At 36.7% G+C, this 22035-nt stretch overlaps 1 protein-coding gene across 2 annotated transcripts in view; it reads left to right on the forward strand.

The window, feature by feature from the left end:
• Positions 1-22035, forward strand: part of DMXL2 (Dmx like 2) — a 159934-nt gene that overhangs the window by 21463 nt on the left and 116436 nt on the right. For both annotated transcript variants that reach the window (XM_065941922.1, XM_065941923.1), the window contains exons 2-6: positions 9447-9572; positions 12026-12097; positions 15350-15428; positions 16255-16390; positions 17032-17098. In XM_065941922.1, coding sequence (XP_065797994.1) covers positions 9447-9572; positions 12026-12097; positions 15350-15428; positions 16255-16390; positions 17032-17098 — 480 coding nt within the window. The remainder of the gene's footprint in view (positions 1-9446; positions 9573-12025; positions 12098-15349; positions 15429-16254; positions 16391-17031; positions 17099-22035) is intronic.

The raw sequence follows: 22035 nt of genomic DNA on the forward strand, positions 1-22035 counted from the left end.
CGGCTCAGTAGACATTTGTTGACTTGAATCCCCAACAGTCATCTTGCTGTAAATACTTGTTCAGACTTAAATGGAACAAGTCAAGATACAAATTATCTAAGTAATGGGGAATTGTAATTAATATAGGAGAGTAGAAGACTGACTGAATGAATGAAAACTGTTGCCTGCCATATCAGTAAACAAAGGATGTTACTCTTTGGGAACACAGGGCAGAGATGACTGGGCTGCCTGCAGCCAATCCTCAGCCACTGCAGCCACCCCCAAAGGTGAACTGCCAGGGGACTCAGGATGGGAAAGAAAGGGATACTGGTCCTAGGTAGCTAAGGTGCATTTCAAGCTATGCTTTCAGTGAGCCCACTCTTTCATTTTTCCGTACATAGAAAAGTGATCAGTTCATTAACTTGCGATGTCTGGTTTTCTTTAGTTAACAGTGATCTTTTAATGTTCTGACTACCTGGTCTTTGTTGACAAAACTCCTGTATATCCTAATTTCTCCCTTACTACTTCAGAGCAGTTCCTCAGAGCTGTCTGAGGCTGCCTCCCAGCCTTGAGGTCCTCAGAAAATCCATCAAGTAAAATATAACTCTGAACTTTTAGGTTGTGTATTTTATTTTTTTTCAGTCAACAAGATAACTCTTCCAAGAATCTTGTAACACAAGGCGTACGTGGTACACCTGGGCCTCGGATATCAGGAGCCTGGTCATCTCTGGGGCCTGGTTCCTCTGTCTCTGTTGGGCTCTGCGGCTCTCATAGTATCTCCGGCTCTCTCTGTGTTGGATCCGTTAAACCTGGCTTACATGAGGATCCCAGGGACTGCCCTGGTGTTTGTGTACAAGGTCCTGTTGGCTTTACTGCCTATCACTACCTGCTACATTTCTTAGTATTTCCGTGAATATCTGGAAATTGGAATCTAACCCAGGTCACCTTTTTAAGCAAGGCCACATCATGGATTGCCTGCCATAATATAATTTTTAGTGTTAGATTCTTGGTCTTCAGAATCAGTGTCAAACCCTGGTTGGTCCAAGCAGTTGTATGCAGTGAGTGCTGGTCCTGTTGTCTGTCATGGCTGCCCTCTCAGAAGGACTGTGGGTGGGGCAATTTTGCTTTGAGAGGACTGTGAGTATGGTAGACAATACACTTGACATGATAAAGCATAATTTTCCCATTATGGGATGTTTAGGTTTCCATTTAAAAACTTTTTTGTGTGAAATTCTTTATTAGAGTATAATTGCTTTGCAGTGTTGTTAGTTTCTGATGCACAGTACGTGAATCAGCTATATGGGTGCGTATGTCCTGTCCCTCCTGAGCCTCCTTCCTACCTCCCCACCCCACCCGACCCCTGTAGGTCATCACAGAGCCCATTCTTTTTTTTTTTTTCTGGACTTTAAATAATGCTGCAGTAAACATCTTGGTACTAGTTGTAATGTTTGTTTGCATGTCTGAATGTCTTTCAGGGTAGAGTCCTAGAAATGGAATTAAAGGACTTAAATGTCTTTAGAGTCTCTTAATTCATATTACCATTTTTTTCCAGAAAAGTCACATGTTTTTATACTGCAGTGGTGTATGAGAGTGAGAGGTGCACCATATTCTTGCTCATTGGTTTTTGCTGTCTATTCTTCAAAGTTGAAAAAAGTATGCTTGGCTATTTAGTGCTCCAAAGCCTTTCTCCAGATACATATTCTGGGTTCCAAGGGATCACAGATAACTACTTTAGTAACTGTATCTCTGTTACACACTTTTTTTTGCTAGCTTTCTGTCCTGGCATATCCTCATTGCTACTGCTGCAATATCATGGACAATTCCATATTTTCCTTGAAGCCCTGCTGTACATGGCCCCAGTCTTTGTACCAGTTGAGGTTCCAGTCAGGGCAAGGGACAGAGGAACTGAAGTGAAAGCAAGGTTTATTTCTGTATACGCATTGAATCATCAAGGAGGGCAACTGAGCTTCAGAGTGATTTGAACTAAAAAACTGGTAAGATCAAACTGCCCCTTCTTAGAGAGTTTGGATACATGTTTTCTTATGAGTTCTTTCTTATTTCTTGATATTTCATCCATTTGCTTCTCAAACTGGTGATTCCAATTTCAAAGTTCACATGGGTCTTAATGGCTGCCTTATCCGTGAATATGTATGACTTTTCAGATCAATTCTTGCTGATTCTGGTTTCTTTGGCTTAAATTCCTCAGACTAGACTTTGGCATAGCTCATCCTTTCCATCTGGTAGCCACTGGTCATTATTCTGGACCCATCCTTGTCTCCTGTCAGCTTTGAGTAGGGGAAAGAGTCATAAGGTATAAAACATTTAGCTAGGGTCCTGTGTAAAATAGTGTACACTGGATTACGGGGAAGCACATTTGTTTACACTTAACAGAATCACAATTTAAAGGTGAAAGGAGTCTCAGAAGTGATCTAGTCACAGTCTTTCATTTGGCTGATTGAGGAACCATGTAGAGAGACTATGATTTTTCCATTGTTATAGTCAGTGTTAGCACCCCTAGATTCTCGGGAATGTACTCTTTCCATCATATTGTAGGGTTGGAAGTTTAATTACAATTTAATAATTTAATCATATTAGCTGGGAAATATTTTCATGAATACTATCAGAACTGTCTCCTTCAGAATGTCAACATTTAGGTTAAATGATTTTCTGGAACTCTCCAATAGTTACAAAATAATTGAAAGTTGTCATAAACATTACATATTAATATTGCTATGTAGTATACTTAACTTTAAAATTCTTTCGCATGGAAAGCATATTAAGAACAAATTAATAAGCAAAATATTGGGTACTTATTTTCTCTATTTCTAATAATTTAATGTCCAAAAAATTCATTCTATTTCTTTAGATGTAGAAGTTTTTAAAAAGTAGTATTTTACTTCAATATTCTCTATGAGGCAGATAGATGGAGAAACAGTGGAAACAGTGGCAGACTTTATTTTTTTGGGCTCCAAAATCACTGCAGATGGTGACTGCAGCCATGATATTAAAAGACGCTTACTCCTTGGAAGAAAAGTTATGACCAACCTAGACAGCATATTAAAAAGTAGAGACATTACTTTGCCAAGAAAGGTCCATCTAGTCAAAGCTATGGTTTTTCCAGTAGTCATGTATGGATGTGAGAGATGGACTATAAAGAAAGCTGAGCGTCAAAGAATTGATGCTTTTAAACTGCGGTGTTGGAGAAGACTCTTGAGAGTCCCTTGGACTGCGAGGAGATCCAACCAGTCCATCCTAAAGGAGATCATTCCTGGGTGTTCATTGGAAGAACTGATGCTGAAGCTGAAACTCCAGTACTTTGACCACCTCATATGAAGAGTTGACTCATTGGAAAAGACCCTGATGCTGGGAGGGATTGACGGCGGGAGGAGAAGAGGACGACAGAAGATGAGATGGCTGGATGGCATCACCGACTCGATGGACATGAGTTTGAGTAAACTCTGGGAGTTTGTGATGGACAAGGAGGCCTGGTGTGCTGTGATTCATGGGGTTCGCAAAGAGTCGGACACGACTGAGCAACTGAACTGAACTGAACTGAAGTACAGTACTTGTTACCCAGCAGGCTTTCAATAAATGGCAGCTTTTTCTTGTATTTTTTTTTTTTTCTAGCTTTTAACCATGAGTGCCCTATATTTATGTGAATCAGAACTCTCAGGGAGACGTGGTAGTTTAACAGTAACACTTTGTGGAGTTTTCTTGTTAATTAGACGGTAGCACTTTACCAGTGAAGCCTTTCAACTTGCTTAGTGCCTCTTGGTTGATTAGTAGCTGTTCTTTTTAAAATATAGACCCATCTGTCAGTAGTTGTAAGTGACCTTAAACTTTGACCCTGTAACTACCAGGATGTTAAAGCATTCACCTGCTCCATAGAAAATGCCAGTTTAATATACTTGTACTCTGTTTTCTTTTAGTAAAGGTCATGTTTGTGTAAGATTTTAGAGAAAGTTGGGAATCCCCTGCTGGTCCAGTGGTTAGTACCAAGCCCTTTCACTGCTGAGGGCCTGGGTTCATTCAGTCCCTGGTCAGGCAGTTAAGAGCCCATTCCTTTACAGTTTAATTTATCTAAGACTGAAGGGAAATCTGAGAAATTAGAACTGTGTTTGAGATATGAATATTAGTTATTTGCATTTTTAAAAATAATATAGCGGCAGCAATTAGCATCTGTAAAACTGAAGTTAGAGAAGACTCTTATGCCTATTCAGATACACTTAATCATTGCTGAGGACACTGAACCCTCCAGAGGAAACAGCAGTATGTTATGATCATGACAGTGTGTTAATTCAGGGAATTTTATGGCATTAGAAAATGAGACTTACATTTTTCTCATGTGTAACATTTTAATAAAGTAGAAGAGAGTTGCTTTTTTCAGCCTCAGCTAATTGACAGTACTCTCCTAATGAAATGTTGGGCATCACAACTAAAAACATAGAATCTTGGTAATAACAAATACACAAGTTTTTAGCTTCCATGTAATAATTTTGGGGTAATATAATACTTTGTCTAAGGAAGAGATTCTTTCAGACAAAGGAGATTTATGGACCCAGGGAAAACCAGCACATTCACTTGACTTTAAATATTATTTGCAGGGTTTCAGAGACCTCTCCAGATAGACTATGACTCACATACGTTAGACTGAGGCTGAAAACTTCAGCCAGGTTGGAAAGTTTGTTTCAGTGCTCCAAGAGGAGACTACTTTTCTCTTTCCTCATAGGATGGATTTGGTCTCCAAAAGTAAGGTTAAAAGAAGTGAGGGTTGATATTTTTAGAGCACGTCGTTGCCTTAAGAACTTGTGTTACAGAATTAGCTATAGTAGTTATTCTTTATCATCATAAGGATGGTTCAGTCCTTCCATAAAAGAAACTCCCACATGAATAGAAGGAAAAGATGCTTTTTAAGGCTCTTCCTCTTTTCTTGGATATCATCTGTGTGTTTGGACAAATCATACCCTTGACTTAGGGATAAAATATTTCATAGGTGATACTGTTATGCATACTGGTATATGGTGCTACGGCATAGGGATGGTTCTCCCAGGAACCCAAGGGAAGATGAACTTAGTTAAGGGATATCTATTTGTTCCAGAAAGGGCTTAGTGTCCATTTTCCTGCTTCCCTGTAATGATCCTGTGACCTCTGTCCCACATGTGGAGTAGCTAGTTTATATTTGGCCAAGTCAGAGAGAGTTATTTACCTAGTACGAAGGAGCCCACATCCTGTACTCTCTGCAGTTGTGTTAGTATTTGCTTGTAGTCCCAGTGAGTACTTGGTTTTCTTCTTGCACTATAAATTCTTCCTCTGGTAAAACTGAATTCTGATAAAGAAGAATGGAGAAAATTGCATTTGACCTAAAATTGAAAGAATGGAAATCCCTTGAGTAATTATATATTTTGTATAAACCTTCTTAGTTGCTGGTCTGAGCTAGGTGCTATGGGAAATTATACTTTGGATTGCAATCCCTTGTGACTCTGCTGGTAAAGAATCTGCCTGCAATGCAGGAGACCTGGGTTCAATCCCTGGATTGGGAAGATCCCCTGGAGAAGGGAAAGGCTACTTACTCCAGTATTCTGTACTGTAGAATTCTATACAGTCCATGGGGTTGCAAAGAGTCAGACACGACTGAACAGTTTTCACTTTTCACAAAGATGTACATAGGCCTTTAAGACATCTTAATGGGAGAGAGTTGGGGTGATGCAGTGGAAAGAGAAGGAGCTTTATTATGACGCAAATGAATCCTCACTCTGTGAACTTGGGAGAGTCACTTATCCTTTCGGATCCTTGGTTTCTCCATCTTTAAAAGGGAGCCTGTGAAGATATAATGTTCATAAAGCCCCTCGCAGACTGCCAGGTCATAGAGGGTATTCAATAAATGGTAAATAATTAAGGAAGGCTTTGATAGATTCCCTTCTGGTGGGTCTTCTAAATACATGATGCTGTTAGATTGGAAGATGAGCCAAAATATCTTTCTTTGTATAGCTACCATCATAAACTTGGCCAAATTATTAGTTTATATCAACTGTCTGAACTCCATATTCTTTAACCAACTTTCCAGGTACATAGACATCTGGAGCCAGAAATTAGGACGATTTTGAATCATTTATTTGTTACACAGGTATCTGTATCTGTTGAGGGCTGCTTATGTGCTGGGTACTGGGACTACAGTAGTAAGCAAGAACCTGATCATTGCTCTGATGGAACTTTCAGTATAGTAGCAACCAGATAAACACACATGTATATAAAATCTTTGAGCCTTCATGTAATTAGAATGCATATAATTCAGTACTGACTGATATGAGTCCTCTGTCCTTGCATACTTGGGGGTTTTGTGTACTTTAGACTCTGGAGAAAGGTAAAGAATTATAATAGTCAACTTCTGTACTTTTCTACCTCTTCGTGTGCAGTAGTTCATGGGTTCCATTCTAGCCATGACCATGGATATTATATAAAATAGTAGGCATTACCTAGGTGTGTTTCCACGGAACCTAGTGCCACACATTATTGTTCTGTTATGGTGGTTAATTACCAGTTTGATAAAGGATTTGATGCTGTTTTAGACCAGTGGTCCCTAAACTTTAGTGATGGTGTAGTATTCTACTCTATGGATATTCATTAATTTATTTAACCACTTCTCTACTGATGATGTTGTTGTTCACTCGCCCAGTCATGTCCGACTCTTTGCAACCCCATGGATTGCAGCACGCTAGGCTTCCCTGTGCTTCACCATCTCCTGGAGTTTACTCAAACTCAGCTCATGTCCATTGCTTCAGTGATGTTGTCCAACTGTCTCATCCTCTTATGCCCTCTTCTCCGTCTGCCCTCAGTCTTTCCCAGAATTAGGGACTTTTCCAATGAGTCAGCTGTTCACATCAGATGACCAAAATACTGATCCTTACTGATAGAGGGTATGATTATTCTCAGTTTTTGCTGCTTTAAATAATGAAGCAGTGAATATCCTTCTCTATATATTTTGGCAAACTTTTAAGTATGCTTATAGTAAAATAGGGACTTGTCTAATCAAAGAGTATGTTGTATTTAATTTTGATAGATATTGCCAAATTCTTTTACCCATGAAGATTCTCATTTAGTAAGTCTTAGGTGGGACCAAGCAATTTGTATGTTTAACAAGTTCCCTAGGTAGTTTTGATGCAGCCAGGTTTGGGAACTTGCAGTTCAGAAAGACGGCAAGATTCTCTACTGCTCAGGAGCATGGTACATGTCCTGTAGTAAAGGTCAGGCAGTTACGGCCATCTAAGGAGAAGCAAAAATCCTCTTCAGTGACTGAGCGGCAGGAGCCCAGGTCCAGAGCAGCAGTTGCTGGGGATGGCCCATCTTCCAGAGAAGCAGGTGTACTAAGACTTACCTGAACTATTTCATGTCTCTTTGACATGTCATGTAGGGAAAAAGAACATAAGAATTATAAGGACCTGAGTTTGAAAATCTTCCACTTAATTATGTAATTTTGGGCAAATAAATGAACTTGAATATTTATATAACGATAATGTCTTCCTTTCAGGTTTGTTGCAAAGGTGAAAGAGGGAGTGACCTAATGTTTATTGAATGCCTTTTGTCTTCTGCGAGTGACTTAACACATCTCTCTCTGTTGTGGCAGTTCATCCTTTAATTGTGATTGGTGATTCACTAGGTGATCTCCCCGTGAGACTCACTGGGACCACATCTTGGGTTTTTGTATTCCCAGTTGCTAGCCCAAACTTGGGACATCATGCACGGTTTTGTTTCTGTAATGAGTGATATGTGCTAAGCACTGTAAATAGATTTTCTACTTTAATTCTGTTATCCTGTGAGGTAAGTACTGTTTCTTCCATTTTACCACAAGGAAAGGCTCAGAGAACTTTGGTAGCTTGCTTAAGGCCACGTAGTACTGCAGAACACACACTGGAAACCTTGCCTGTGGTGATTCCACCTCCGTCAAGTTTTGCTCTTACCATCAGTCTGCTTTGCTGAGGTAATGCTATAGAGCACTTTGGAAATTGTGAAATGTTTAAGGGTAAGATTATTTTTGTTATTTTAATAATGGAAGTGTAAAGACTTTTCTGCCTGGACTATTACCAATCAGTTTAGCTTTCTCGAATGTATGGTGTAGCAAATCTGCCTTGTCTGGGAGAGTATAAGTAGTTATTTCCTCCTGTGAGTGATTTTTTCCCCCATATTTCCTATGCTTAAAATTCTGTGTTTGTTTTTCCATTTGGGAAACTTTTTGGTACAAGTAAACACAGGAGTTGAAGATAGTTTATAGTAGTTAGAGAAGGATTTTGGTACCATTGGAAGTGTTGGTAACAGGTAGAAAGTGTGTCTGTCTTTCCCTCTGCTCTTTACCTTCAGCTCCCTCTTAGATTAACAGCCGTGTGTGGACCTCACTGGCTTAGATGTTATCAGATGTCAGCCCTGGCTACTGAATATCTGTATTTCCCAGGATGTGACCATATTGCTTAAGGCTGTAGAAATAGTGGGGGGAAGGAAAAAATAAACCTTATATTTATGGTACTTTTTAATTTGAGAATTATCTTGTTAGGTGTTTTGAATATTTACTTGTAAGTTGAATTTGGAACAAAAAGAAAAATGTCCCCACCCTCTGCCCTTTGTGTCATCGTAAAATTCACAAAGTTGCAAAACAGGTATAGCACACACCAAGAAGTGTGGCAATAGGAAGAAATATGTGGTTTTGCTCAGTATAGTTCTGTTGAACTAGGGAATTTTCCAGGAACTTGACTTTGTGTTTTGTTTTCCATAGCAAATATTTGTCACATTTTATATATTGGTTTTTTGTTTTGTTTTGTTTAAATGTGTGTGTGTTGCCACTTTGAATTGGTTTCCTCCCCATCTGTGTGTCTCTCTGTGCCTCTCTTTATCTTTATCTTTTGTGCTTGAGGGGAGTGGGCAGGGAGGCTTCATCATGGATTTATTTAGGCAGTTGAGTTTGGTTAGTGTTTGCCTGTCGTACATGTCATTCTGCCTCGGGGGTTCATGTCTATTTAACTAGTTCTTTAAGCCATGTGGAATTGTGTTGGAAAATGCATCTGATTTCTTTCGTGATCTTCCTGAATCCTGGTTTGAAACTAGGAACACAATTGCAGCCTTCAATGCCTTATTACTCTTAGATGAAGGTTTTATTCTTTAGGGTCTCCTCTTATTTCTGAAATGAACATCAGAGAGAATTTCCAAACAAAAGGATTAATGAGGTATGGAGGCTGTAATGTTTAAGACCTGGAAGAACCCTTTTTCCTGTTAGTAGCAATTATTGAATGATAATGTATGGTGTGTCATGCATTTGGTGTGACTTTTAGTGTTCTGATTTGGAAATTGATGTTTTTAATATTACGTTAACTATGTTTGTAAGATATGTCACAGTATCCTTTGCAATAGTAACAAAAACTAAGATAAACTAATAATAATTCCCATGTTACATATTTTATATAATATAAAACTTTTCCTTTTAGGCGTATGGATCAGGCTGTGATATTGTTATTTTGGCAAGTGACTTTGAATGTGTGCAGATCATCCCTGGTGCTAAGCATGGAAACATCCAAGTCAGCTGTGTGGAGTGTTCTAACCAACATGGAAGAGTAAGGGATTTATTTACTTTATTAAATATCATCTTTTAGTATATTCAACTATCTCAGAGAATATTCTTAGACTTCTATACAAGGCTTGCCTACGATTTCTTATTATGTAGTACACCTTGCTTAGATGGCTATTAGTAGGAAAGGGTGATGATAGATTGTATACAAATTATGAAGAACCGTTAAACTGTTAAGTTATAATTGTTCTGCCTGTATATAGTGTCTTAAAAGATCTGCAGGCTTCACATTCCTGTACCTATTGGTATTCTGCCAGTTGATAATTCTGGCAGCTATTACACCAGTAGGAGGAAAGTAAGCTTTTCTCTTCTATACCTAGCATACCTTATCTCTCTCAGATTACAATAATGTCAGATTTTTATCAAGAAATGTAGCAAGTTGTTAACATCTAGTATAATATTTGTCATATAACTGATGCTTTGTAAAGTTTCTGTTAATGAAACTATTTGTTGTTTGAAGAATATTGAAGCTCATTCATTCAGATGTTGAACAGAGAATTTATTTTAATATTATTCAAATTTCATCATATGTTGCTCTCCCCCCAAATTTCAAACATGATATACATCAAATTTTGATTATATGTAAAGTAAATATAGTGTTTTTGCTGTATGTTCTAGCAGTTCTTTAAGGCCAGTGTTGTGTAGCAGAGTTAAATGTTTCTGAGAATATAAGAGTGATATTTTTCCTGTAATAGTTTTAGAGTTCTAGAAATTTGTATTTACTGAGTAATAACAAATTTTATCAAGTAAATGTTTAATCAGAATATTTATGGTGCTACATAGTAATGCAAATTTATGCCAAACAATAAATTACAGTTATTATACCATTTCTACCCCTGCCCCCCTGCTGGGTACCCACATTGTCCTACCTTCTTGTTTGTATCAAGCTTTAATATTTGTGTGAATAATATGACAATCCAGTTTAAAAAAAAAAACTGACATAGTATAAAACACTGGTGTTTTCTGATACTTGTTTCTTGCTTTTCTAATTTTTTCCCCCATTTGTTCTCCTTAAGTATTGTTTACTTTTTAGAAAACACTCAGTGTCAGATTTCTCTCATTAATTTTTCATTGCTTATCTCCCTGTGCCAAGTGTGGTAGCTTTAAACCTGCCTAGAGCTGTTATGATAGTTGTCAGAGATGTGTTTTTTGTTATTTATGTGCTGGTGATAATAAGAATAAGCAGATTGTCTGGGAGCAAAGTTTTTTTTTTTTTTAATTTTTTAATATAGAAGACCTTGGTTTCCATAACCATGTTTTTACTTTTTCTAACCTGGTTGGAGGTAAAGAAGACCAAGTTGGGACATCCCTGATTCATTGTCTTTTATTGCCATCTTTTAAAATTTTCTTTATCCCCAGTCCTTGTGATGATTACTCTCAATTTATGACTTTGTATTAAGCCATGATAATCATTCATTCATTCATTCATCTACATATTGAATGTGGCCATTTGTAACACTTTGACCTGAGTATTACCTTAGCCAGGCATGTTAAGTAGCTCTCCTCCTACCATTGTGGAGGGAAAGCTTTTTCTTGAAAAGAGTGTTAGATATTAAATAACAATTAAAATCACTTTTTTTTTTGCATCAGAGTGCCCTGAAATCAAGAGTGGATCTTTTTGGTTGACCTTAAAAACCAATACCTAATTTAGCTTTATAGGTTGACTCATAGACCCAGAGCTGTGAGAAGAGAGGGTTTTTGGTCTGTTCCCTGCAGTTGATTCTCTCTTGCCAACAGGAGGATAAACTGGGAACTGGCTTTCAAGGAGTTACTAGAGAACAGGCACTGATAGCTCCTAGGGAAAGAGGAGTTTGTGTGTCTTCTTCTTAGGTGTGTGACCTGGAACAAAGTCCTCTTGGCCCCCAGACCCTTGGAGATGTTCATTGGAGATGTCCACATCAGTTGCTTATCCTCTAGTTGCAGTGAATGTCTCACTGGTTTCTGCCTAGTCCATTTTTTCTATTCCTTCTTCTCCATGGTGTTCCCAACTGGTAATTTTTTTTGTTTGTTTGATGGTATAGTTCATGTCATTTATTTGATATATTTTTAATACCTGTTACTCTTTGATGTCTTTTTCTACTTCTCATGGTTTTTATAATATTTTCACTGGACTATAAGGTTTCTGACAGATGTACAATTGAAATATATCTTTGTTAGTAAAATTTATTTCTGTATTTAAAAATGAAATTTTTATAGGAAAAGATGATCTATTTGAATAGGTCAGCCTTATATTTGATATGTGAAATAAAGCCTGCTGAATTTTTGAACAGAGAAGAGATTCTTAAGTCCAGGACTTTTCCAGTTATATTTATGGAAAAGAAAAAACCATGAATACTGTATTTGGATTGCATGTAATCAGTTTACACATTATTGTAAAAAGGAAGTTATTTTTGTTTTCTTTTTTCCTTAAATATTAACGCTTTGTTTATTCTCTTTTAGATTGCAGCTTCATATGGTAATGCTGTTTGTATTTTTGAGCCCTTGGGCATAAATTCTCATAAGAGAAATTGTGTAAGTATTAAATGATAGTAGAAAAGTTTTATTATTGAGTTTGGAATCCAGTTGACAGCAGTAAAGAGCTCCTTAGGAGCAGGTACTGAAGGTGGGCTGGAATATCAGTGTGAAATTAGTCTGGTGATTTATTGTAAGATCTTTTACATTCACTGGGAATATATCCCTAGGCCTTTTAGAAACTCAGTTTTCTAGAATATTCCTAATTGAGATTGCCTTGTTAATTGGGATCTACCCTAGTTGAACTCTTATTTATTATTTCTTATCTAGATAACTAGACTCGTCTCTGTCTAATATCTATACCCCTTGCCTCTTCTCTTAGCAGAGTAGATCTTGGCACTTTTCTGCTAAAAACTCTTTTATGGCTTCATATTTCTCACATTGAAAGCCAAAAATTCTTAGAATGGATCACAGTCCTTCTTCCTCCACCCCTCGTCTTGCCCCCGCATTGGTACCCATTTATTACCTCTCAGAGCTCATCTCCTATTTTTGTCCTCTCTGGTCACTCCAGCCATAGTGGCATTTTCAGTGTTCTTTGGATAGTTGCCCTCCCATCTTAGGGCCTTTACATTGGTTGTTCTTTTGTCTGGAATGTCCTTCTTTCTCTAGATAGCTTCAGGGCCAGCTCTTACAGACCCTTTAAGTTTTTGTTCAGTAGTACCATTTCAGTGGGATGTGCTTTGACTGTCCTTTTAAGAATTGCCACTTGCTTCTCCCACCTTCATTCTAACCTGCCTGTCCTTCTATTTTTAACCTATATCCCATAGCACTTAACCTTGTTTATTTAGATTACCATTTAGTAAGTAATGTAAGCTCCATGTAAGCTCCGTGAGGGTAAGGAGCTTTGTTTCTTTTGCTCACTGATGCCTCTCAAATACTTAGAACAGTATCTGGAACATTACTTCTACTCTCTGGGTACTGAATTACATTTTATGTTATTTAATACTCAGAAAATCCAATATGGGTAGAATGCTTTAAAAAATTTAAAATTACTATATACATTGGGACTTCACCATCTGAGACATAGTTTGAACTGCCAGTGTGAAATCTGAGTGCCAAGATGTCACTTCTTGACATATTTACCAGTAATTAAAAAATTATTTAATAAATGCAATAAATGAGTGGTTTTGATATTTTTCATTAAATGTATGTATGTGAATATTACATTTCTTTTCAGAAGTACAAATTATATCAGTCTTTTCCCTCTAATAGTGTTATGAAATACATATCAAAGTTTTGAGTACTTAAGAGTCATCTAGAGTACATATTTTAAGATTCAGATTAAGTGAATAAATGATACAAATGAACTTATTTACAAAACAGAAAGAGACTCAAACTTCAAAAACAAACTTACGGTTACCACAGAGAAAAGATAGGGGGAAAGTATAAATTAAGAGTTTAAGATGAACATATACACACTAATCTATATAAGATAGATGATCAACAAGGACCTACTGTGTAGCATAGGGAGCTCTACTCAATATTCTGTGATAACCTATATGGAAAGGAATCTGAAAAAAATAAATGTATATGTGTAACTGATTCACTTTGCTGTATGCCTGAAACTAACACAATGTGATAAATAACTATACTCCAATATAAAATAGAAATTAAAAAAGAAAAAAATTCAGATTCCAGACCTAACTTCCAAAATTTTTGCTTTGTAATTGGTCCACAGGTTACACTCTGAGAAACTATTAAAGGAAAGAATACTAGGGATAGCTCCAGTTTTAGGAATGATTTAATTATTATTTTAAAATAGATCTGTTGAGTAGTATTTAAAATACTCTTGTGACTTGTTGGGTTAGTAGAGATAGGGTTTAAAAAATAACCTTTCCCCTAATTAAAAAATATAAAATTACTTTTATATACTGAAATTCAGGTTTTGTAGTTGTATTTTAAAATTCCACTTCTAGAGAGGCATGAAATCTTGAATAAAGTATTTAATTGCTAAAAATATTTTTAAGGTATTATAAGTAGAAAGAGTATTATCATTTATGAAATTATTATTTGCCAAGCAATTAATATATAACTTGCCTAATAAAAAGCCTTGACATGGCTTTATGTTGCATCATACTTTCACAAAAGTACATTTTAGTTTGTCTACTGCAAAGAAATAGCTAAACTTTTTTTACTGTATTTCATGTGAAAGGCCTTTGGCTTTTAAATTTTAAATCTTCTTTCTATAGTTTAGAATGAAAACAGTAAGAAAATATAGGATGCAGATTAGTCAAATATAATATATGTCAACTTTGTGGGTTTTATGTATTACATAGTTTAAATTTGTTGACTTTTTGGAAGGTTGAAAGAAAAAGTGAAAGTTGCTTAGTCATTTCTGACTCTTTGTGACCCCATGGACTGTCCATGGAATTCTCCAGGCCAGAATACTGGAATGGGTAGCCTTTTCCTTCTCCAAGGGATCTTCCCAACCCAGGGATCGAACCCAGGTCTCCCACATTGCAGCTGGATTCTTTACCAACTGAGCTATCAGGGTAGATCTAGTTTTATTTTAGACTTTGATGCCAGAAGATTATGTTAATTTGCATATCATTGTAATGTGCATTTGCTTTGTTTTTACAAATGTTTATTGAGCATCTGTGTACTAGTCATTACCACACTCAGTACACAAAGCTCATTATGGCATAATTCCTGCCCTTGAAGAGTTACAGTGTAATAGGAGAGTCAGACATATAAACAAGATAATTCAGCCTGATCAGTGTTACCATGGTGCGTGTGTGTGAAATCGCTTCCATTGTGTATGACTCTTCGCTACCCCCTGGACTGTAGCCCGCCAGGCCCCTCTGTCCATGGGATTCTCCCGTCATGAATTCTGGAGTGGGTTGTTACAGTGGTGTATAATGCACGTAAAAACTGCTCTGAGTGCTGCCAGAATGTCAGAAGAGGCTTCACTGGAGAGGTAATGGTTTAGCTAGATATCATTGTAACTGTAGGAGTGTACAGGTAGAGAAGAAAGGATACCCTAGGAATAAGAATGTGTTGATAGACAAGGAAGGAAGCCTGGGAGACATGCTTTGACTGGGCGTGGCAAACAGCTTGATATGGTAGAATAGTAAATGGAACCACTGTAAATGATTTTTAAAACAGTATTTTGAAAATAATTAGTGAAATATTTATATCTTTGTTTCAGATCATAAAGTCTTAAGTTGAAGAAAATGATAATATGGTAGTGTTTGTGGATATCATTTTGAAAACATTATCTTTTTTTTTTTTTTTTTTCTTTATATATTTCAGCAACTCAAGTGTCAGTGGCTTAAAACTGGGCAGTTTTTTTTGAGTTCCGTGACATACAATTTAGCGTGGGACCCTCAAGGTATTTAGCAATTATCTTTAGAAATTATGGAAAGTTAATAATTTGTTTTAAGTGTATGATTACAATGTGATATAGCCTCCCACAATAAGAAAATGATCAGTAGTAGTCTTTTTTTTGCTACTGAATGAATGTACTTTTTTCTTTTTCATATACACTGCTTTGTATAGTGCTTAATTTACTATTAGTTCTGTGCTCCCCCCCCACTTTTGAATGTTTTGTTCCAAGAAACAATGATGATTTGTTTCATTAGTTAATGTGCTGCACTTTACTCTTATTGTATTTATTAAGAAATAAAATCAGAAATAAAACAAAAAAAACCTATCTCATTTTGTTATTTGTATTTCAAGAAATTATTGTCTTTAATGTTGAAAGGTTAGAAACTTCTAATAATAATGGTTATTGTCCCTTTTTACATTCATAGTTAATGAAGGTAATTTTAATAGTCTATGTAGAAAAACAAATTTTGATAATCTTTATTTATGTCTTATAGTCAGAGAATATCCTGTGTTGTATATATCAGAGTTTTTTGGGTTTGTTTTGCTATTCTACTTTGCTGTGTTTCTTTTGTTTTCTTTTTTTGTAGGTTTTACCTGATAGACAATGTCTCTAGGCTTTGTGGTGGTGGTGGTTCTTCTCAGATTTCTCTCAAGTTTTCTTACCTAGTGGATTCATGCAACTTTTTAAGTGGATATACTTTACAAGTGTTTTTCATAGACAGTTTTGCTTATTTTTCACAGAACAATTTATAGACTGAAGTAGATGCCCTCATGTGCCTTTATTTCTTCAGATAATCCTTGCTTATTACAGAACATTCTTTAATTTTCAGATAACAGATTGTTGACAGCAACTGATTCTCTTCAGTTGTGGGCTCCTCCACGAGATGACATTCTGGAAGAGGAGGAAGAAATCAATAATAAAATTCTTCCTGTTTTAAATGATTGGAAATGCATCTGGCAGTGCAAGTTAGTGTCTAACTCTGTTGTTCATTAATTTAAAAAATGCTTCCTATACAAAGTTCCCTTTCATAATGATCTTAGAAGCCTAGCAAATAGACTTTTTCTAACCAAAACCCATAATAACATCATCCTCAAATCTGTGCTACAATAGATTGTTAAAAAAAAAAGATGAAAATATTTTCATAGTTAATAACCTCAGGACTTGGGTTGAGAAGGTTGACACAAAGGAATTATTCATTAACGCATAAACTATAGATGGGATAGGCAGAGGGACGATGTGGTGAAAGGATGGCTGTACCATTGACAACAAAGATGATATGAAGGGATACAGCTAGCCAGGGAAGGTGATGAGCTCAGTTTTTAAAATGTTGCATTAAGATGTTGGTGGAACATGTAGGTTGTGATATCATTTAAGCATGTTAATTGCATTCTTTGGATCCCCGAAGTGACCCTTGGGTTAATTTTAATGAGTTAATTTGTATTTTTAGGGAGGTGAAATATTTAGACTTATTTTTAGAGAGGTGAAAACACTCTTAATGATGTTATGAAAAATCTTATTTTGACCATATATATATATATATATATATATATATATATATGGTGTTCTAGATTTTAAAAATGCTAACTGTTTAACTTTGTCTTTTTAGAACCTCAGTATCTGTACATTTGATGGAGTGGTCCCCTGATGGTGAATACTTTGCTACTGCTGGAAAGGTAAAGGACCAAGCAATACATAAACAGGAAAAAACAAAAGAGTTAGAAATATTCCTCACTCATTCTCATTTTCAGATTTTTTATCTGTAAAATTGGAAGGATCCTACATTACAAAGCTGGCCTGAGGAATAGGTGATACCTTTGTAAAAAATCTGGTATGTCTGCCATAGGCAGTTGGCATTTGGGAAATAGTGGCTATAATTTTTATTCTTATTTGACCATTGCAAAAATTTATGGTTTTAAAAAATAATTTTTATGTTTAAAAAATAGCATATATGTATAATTTAAAAAGTAAAATAATACTAGATTTGCAATGAAAAGATGCACTCCCTTCTTCCCACTCTTAATTCCTGTGTCCAAGAGGCAGTGATTTGTAAAATTGCCTATTTAAATACTTCTTTCCATACTCTTAAGTAACTTGCTTATGCTCCCATTGTTTATTTTATTTTTTTCTTTTTGGTTTTATGTATCATCTCTGGCCTCACTACTATGGAGGCTGAGACTAGTTCTCTAGCTGATGTCCCCAACTCCATCTCCTCTTAACCACACTAATGTGTATTCACTTCCCTTCCTCCTATCTTTCTGCTCTAAGTGTCTCATAATATTTGGGGAACCCAGTGTTTATTATTCACATTATTAAGAGTATGTAAAAGATTCTTCATGGAATAATTACTTTGTTGTTAATAATTATTATGTTTTACTGTTTGCTTAGTTTTCTGTATACCTAATTCATCCCTCACACCTCTGATGTTCTTTGAATTTCCTCTCAGTATCATTCCTAGTAGAAGGTATCCTGGAAATGTGTATTTTCTTTGTTCGGACTTAGTTGCTCTTGGAGTCTTATATAGAGCTCTCAGTTCAGGATTTTCTTTTACCAGCCTCAGGGGATTCTCTGCCCATCTCCTTTGTTAAATTCTCTGTTTCTTAGCATCATTTATCTTCTTTCCTTGTTTTGATGGAGATATCCTCTAGCTGGTTCCTGAGAAAAGATGAATGGGAAAAAAACACATTAGAGGCCTCTCAAATCTGAGCAATTCTTTCTTTGCTGTTATGCTTTATTTGATTGGGCATAGAATTTGGTGGGAACTGATTTTCCTTGAGAATTTTAAATGTCATGGTTCTGTTGCCTTCCAGCTTCCAGTGTTGCTATTTGAGAGGTACAGTGCCATAAAGATCCTGCTGTCCCAGCTCCATCCAGCTTGTAGAGGTTTTAAGAATCTTCCCCTTATCCTGGTGTTCTGAAATGTCAAGATGTGGTGGAGCGGGTCAGTCAGCTATAAATGTTTACATATAAATATATATACATAAGGGATAAAGAATAAAGACTGTTTTTGTGTAGGTAATTTGATATACCCATTCAGTCTGAAAGCTCAGGGGAATTGCTTTATATTATTCCTTTTGTGTTATCTCCTTCCTTTCATGTTCTCTTTTCTCTCATTCTGAATCTCCCCTTATTCAGATGTGGATCCTTCTGTACTGATCCTCTAATTTTCTGTGGGTCCCCCATTGTGTTTTTGTTTGTTTGAATCCTGCGGTTTTTTTTCAGCTTTAATTTTGAAATAATTTTTTCCTACTGTCACATTTTTTTAAGAGTTTTTTTCCCCTAATTCTATGAATGCTCCTTTAAATTTATGTATTTCATAAGTATAAAATGATAATTAAACATATGCAATGTATTTAATTGTATTCAGTTGTGTATGGAATTAAAATTTCCATATTACACTTCACAAGGCAAGGATAGGTTTTCCAACAACATCAGAATTCACCCAAGGCTCTTAGGGTTCATCTTTAGTTGTAGAACACTCAACTGTTTTGTGGTTGAATAATTATTTGGCACAGAGGTAATTAGTTGCTCAATAGTTGATGACATTATAGACAGGAAGACTGCATAACATAGGCAGAAAGACTGCAATTGTGTGCAATTTAGCAGTAAACCAATAAATAACTATTTCAAAGAATATTTGGAGGTATTTGCATGAGGTATTACGTGAGTTGTCATGTAATAGTAACACATCAGTGATTTCTTTTAGACAGAGTCACAAGTACTATTTATATCATTTTGGTTCGTTGTTTATATTCATAACTGAAATTTAGCATTTCCTTCAGTTCGCAGTTATGAAAATAGAGAAGTAATTATTTTCCCTGACTCAAGTTTCTGGCAACTCTGGATCTTGGTTTTCTTGGTTTCTCAAGAAGCAGACTCCCAGACAAGGATTCACGTCGTTAATGTGGGCGGTGCTCACAAAGAAATGTACTGTATTTGAGGCAGGGAAGTAAAGGTGCTTTAAAAAGACTGTATTTACAGGTGATTAACAGGCTTAAGTCTCTGGGTAATTCTGGGAGCCAGCACTCCTTGCAACATTATGTTCCTCACACTTACTCTTTACATACATTGCACATACATACATTAGTTAAGGGCTAATGAGGGCAGAATATTGGTTCTCAGCTTTTATAAACAATTTCTGAAAAACTCAGACAAAGTTATGTAGATACTGTCGATTGGAAATGGCTCACTGAAGTGCTAAGGCATGAGAGGATACAGTTGATGTATCAAAAATATTTTTTGTATCTTAAATTCTATCTGCAGGTGCCTTGGGTTAGAAGACCTCAGAACCTCTGGTCTAAACCCTGGACATTTTATTTATTTATTTTTAATTGAAGGATAATTGCTTTACAGTATTGTGTTTGTTTCTGCCAAACATCAACATGAATCAGCCGTAGGTATACATATGTCTTCTCCCTTTTGAACCTCCCTCCCACTTCTCTCCTCATCCCAGCTCATTAGGTTGTTACAGAGCCCTGGTTTGAGTTCCTTGAGTCATAAAGCAAATTCGCATTGGCTATCTATTTTAAATATGGTAATGTAAGTTTCTATGTTACTCTCCCCATACATCTCACCCTTTCCGCCCCCCAACCCCTGCACTGAGTCCATAAGTCTGTTCTCTGTGTCTGTCTCTATTGCTGCCCTGCAAATAGTTTCATCAGTGCCATCTTTCTAGATTTCACATATATGCATTAGTATACAATATTTGTTTTTCTCTTTCTGACTTACTTCACTCTATGTAATAGGTTCTGGGTTCATCCATCTCATTAAAACTGACTCAAATGCATTTCTTTTTATATCTGAGTAACATCCATTGTATATATGTACTATAGCTTCTTTATCCTGTCATCTATTGATGGACATCTAGGTTGCTTCCATGTCCTAGCTGTTGTAAATAGGGCTACAGTGAACATTGGGGTACATGTGTCTTTTTGAATTTTGGTTTGCTCAGGGTATATGCCTAGTACTGGGATTGCTGGGTCATGTGGTGGTTTTATTCCTAGTTTTTTAAGGAATCTCCATACTGTGTTCCATAGTGGCTGTATCAATATACATTCCCACCAACAGTGCAAGTGCAAGTCGACCAGTCGTATCTGACTCTTTGCAACCCCATGAACTGTAGCCTGCCAGGCTCCTCTGTTCATGAATTCTCTAGGCAAGAATACTAGAGTGGATAGCCGTTCTCTTCTCCAGAGGATCTTTACAACCCAGGGATCGAACCCAGGTCTCCTGCATTGCAGGAGGATTCTTTACCATCTGAGCTACCAGGGAAGCCTGAAAGTACTGGAGTGGGTAACCTATCCCTTCTCCAGATCTTCCCCACCCAAGGATCAAACCGGGGTCTCCTGCATTGGAGGCGGATTCTTTACCAGCTGAGCTACCAGAGAAGCCCAACAGTGCAGGAGTGTTCCCTTTTCTCCACATCCTCTACAGCGTTTATTGTTTGTAAACTTTTTGATGATGGCCATTCTGACTGGTGTGAGGTGATATCTCATGGTAGTTTTGATTTGCATTTCTTTAATAATGAGCGATGTTGAGCATCTTTTCATGTGGTTTTTAGCCATCTGTATGTCTTCTTTGGAGAAATGTCTGTTTAGGTCTTTTGCTCACTTTTGGATTGGATTCTTTGCTTTTCTGGTGTTGAGTTATGTGAGCTGCTTGTATATTTTGGAAACTAATCCTTTGTCAGTTGTTTCATTTGCTTTTATTTTCTCCCATTCTGAGGATTGTCTCTTCATCTTGTTTATAGTTTCCTTTGCTGTGCAAAAGCTTTTAAGTTTAATTAGCTCCCATTTGTTTATTTTTGTTTTTACTTTCATTACAGTAGGAGGTGGATCATAGAGGATCTTGCTTTGATCTATGTCATAGAGTGTTTGGCCTATGTTTTTCTCTTAAAGTTTTATAGTTTTTGGTCTTACATTTAGGTCTTTAATCTATTTTGCATTTATCTCTGTGTATGGTGTTAGGAAGTGTTCTGATTTCATTCTTTTACATGTAACTATCTAGTTTTCCCAGCACCACTTATTGAAGAGGCTGTCTATGCCCCATTGTATATTATTACATCTTTGTCAAAAATAAGGTACCCAGAGGTGTGTGGGTTTATTTCTGGGATTTCTATCTTGTTTCATTGGTCTGCATTCCTTTTTTCGTTCCAATACCATAATATCTTGATGACTGTAGCTTTGTGTTACAGTCTGAAGTCAGGAAGGTTGATTCCTCCAGTTCCATTTTTCTTTCTCAAGATTGCTTTGGCAATTCAGGGTCTTTTGTGTTTCCATAAGAATTGTGAGGAGAGGAGCTAAGATGGCGGAGGAATAGGACGGGGAGACTACTTTCTCCTCTACAAATTCATGGAAAGAACATTTGAACGCTGAGCAAACTTCACAAAACAACTTCTGACCACTAGCAGAAGACATCAGGTGCCCAGAAAAGCAGCCCATTGTCTTCAAAAGGAGGTAGGACAAAATATAAAAGATAAAAAGAGAGACAAAAGAGATAGGGATGGAGACCTGTCCCGGGAAGGGAGTCGTAATAGAGGAAGTTTCCAAACACCAGGAAACCCTCTCACCGGCGGGTCTGGGGGAAGTTTTCGAATCTTGGAGGGCAACCTAAC

The sequence above is a fragment of the Muntiacus reevesi genome, chromosome 7, assembly GCF_963930625.1.
Source record: "Muntiacus reevesi chromosome 7, mMunRee1.1, whole genome shotgun sequence".
Taxonomy (NCBI): domain Eukaryota; kingdom Metazoa; phylum Chordata; class Mammalia; order Artiodactyla; family Cervidae; genus Muntiacus; species Muntiacus reevesi.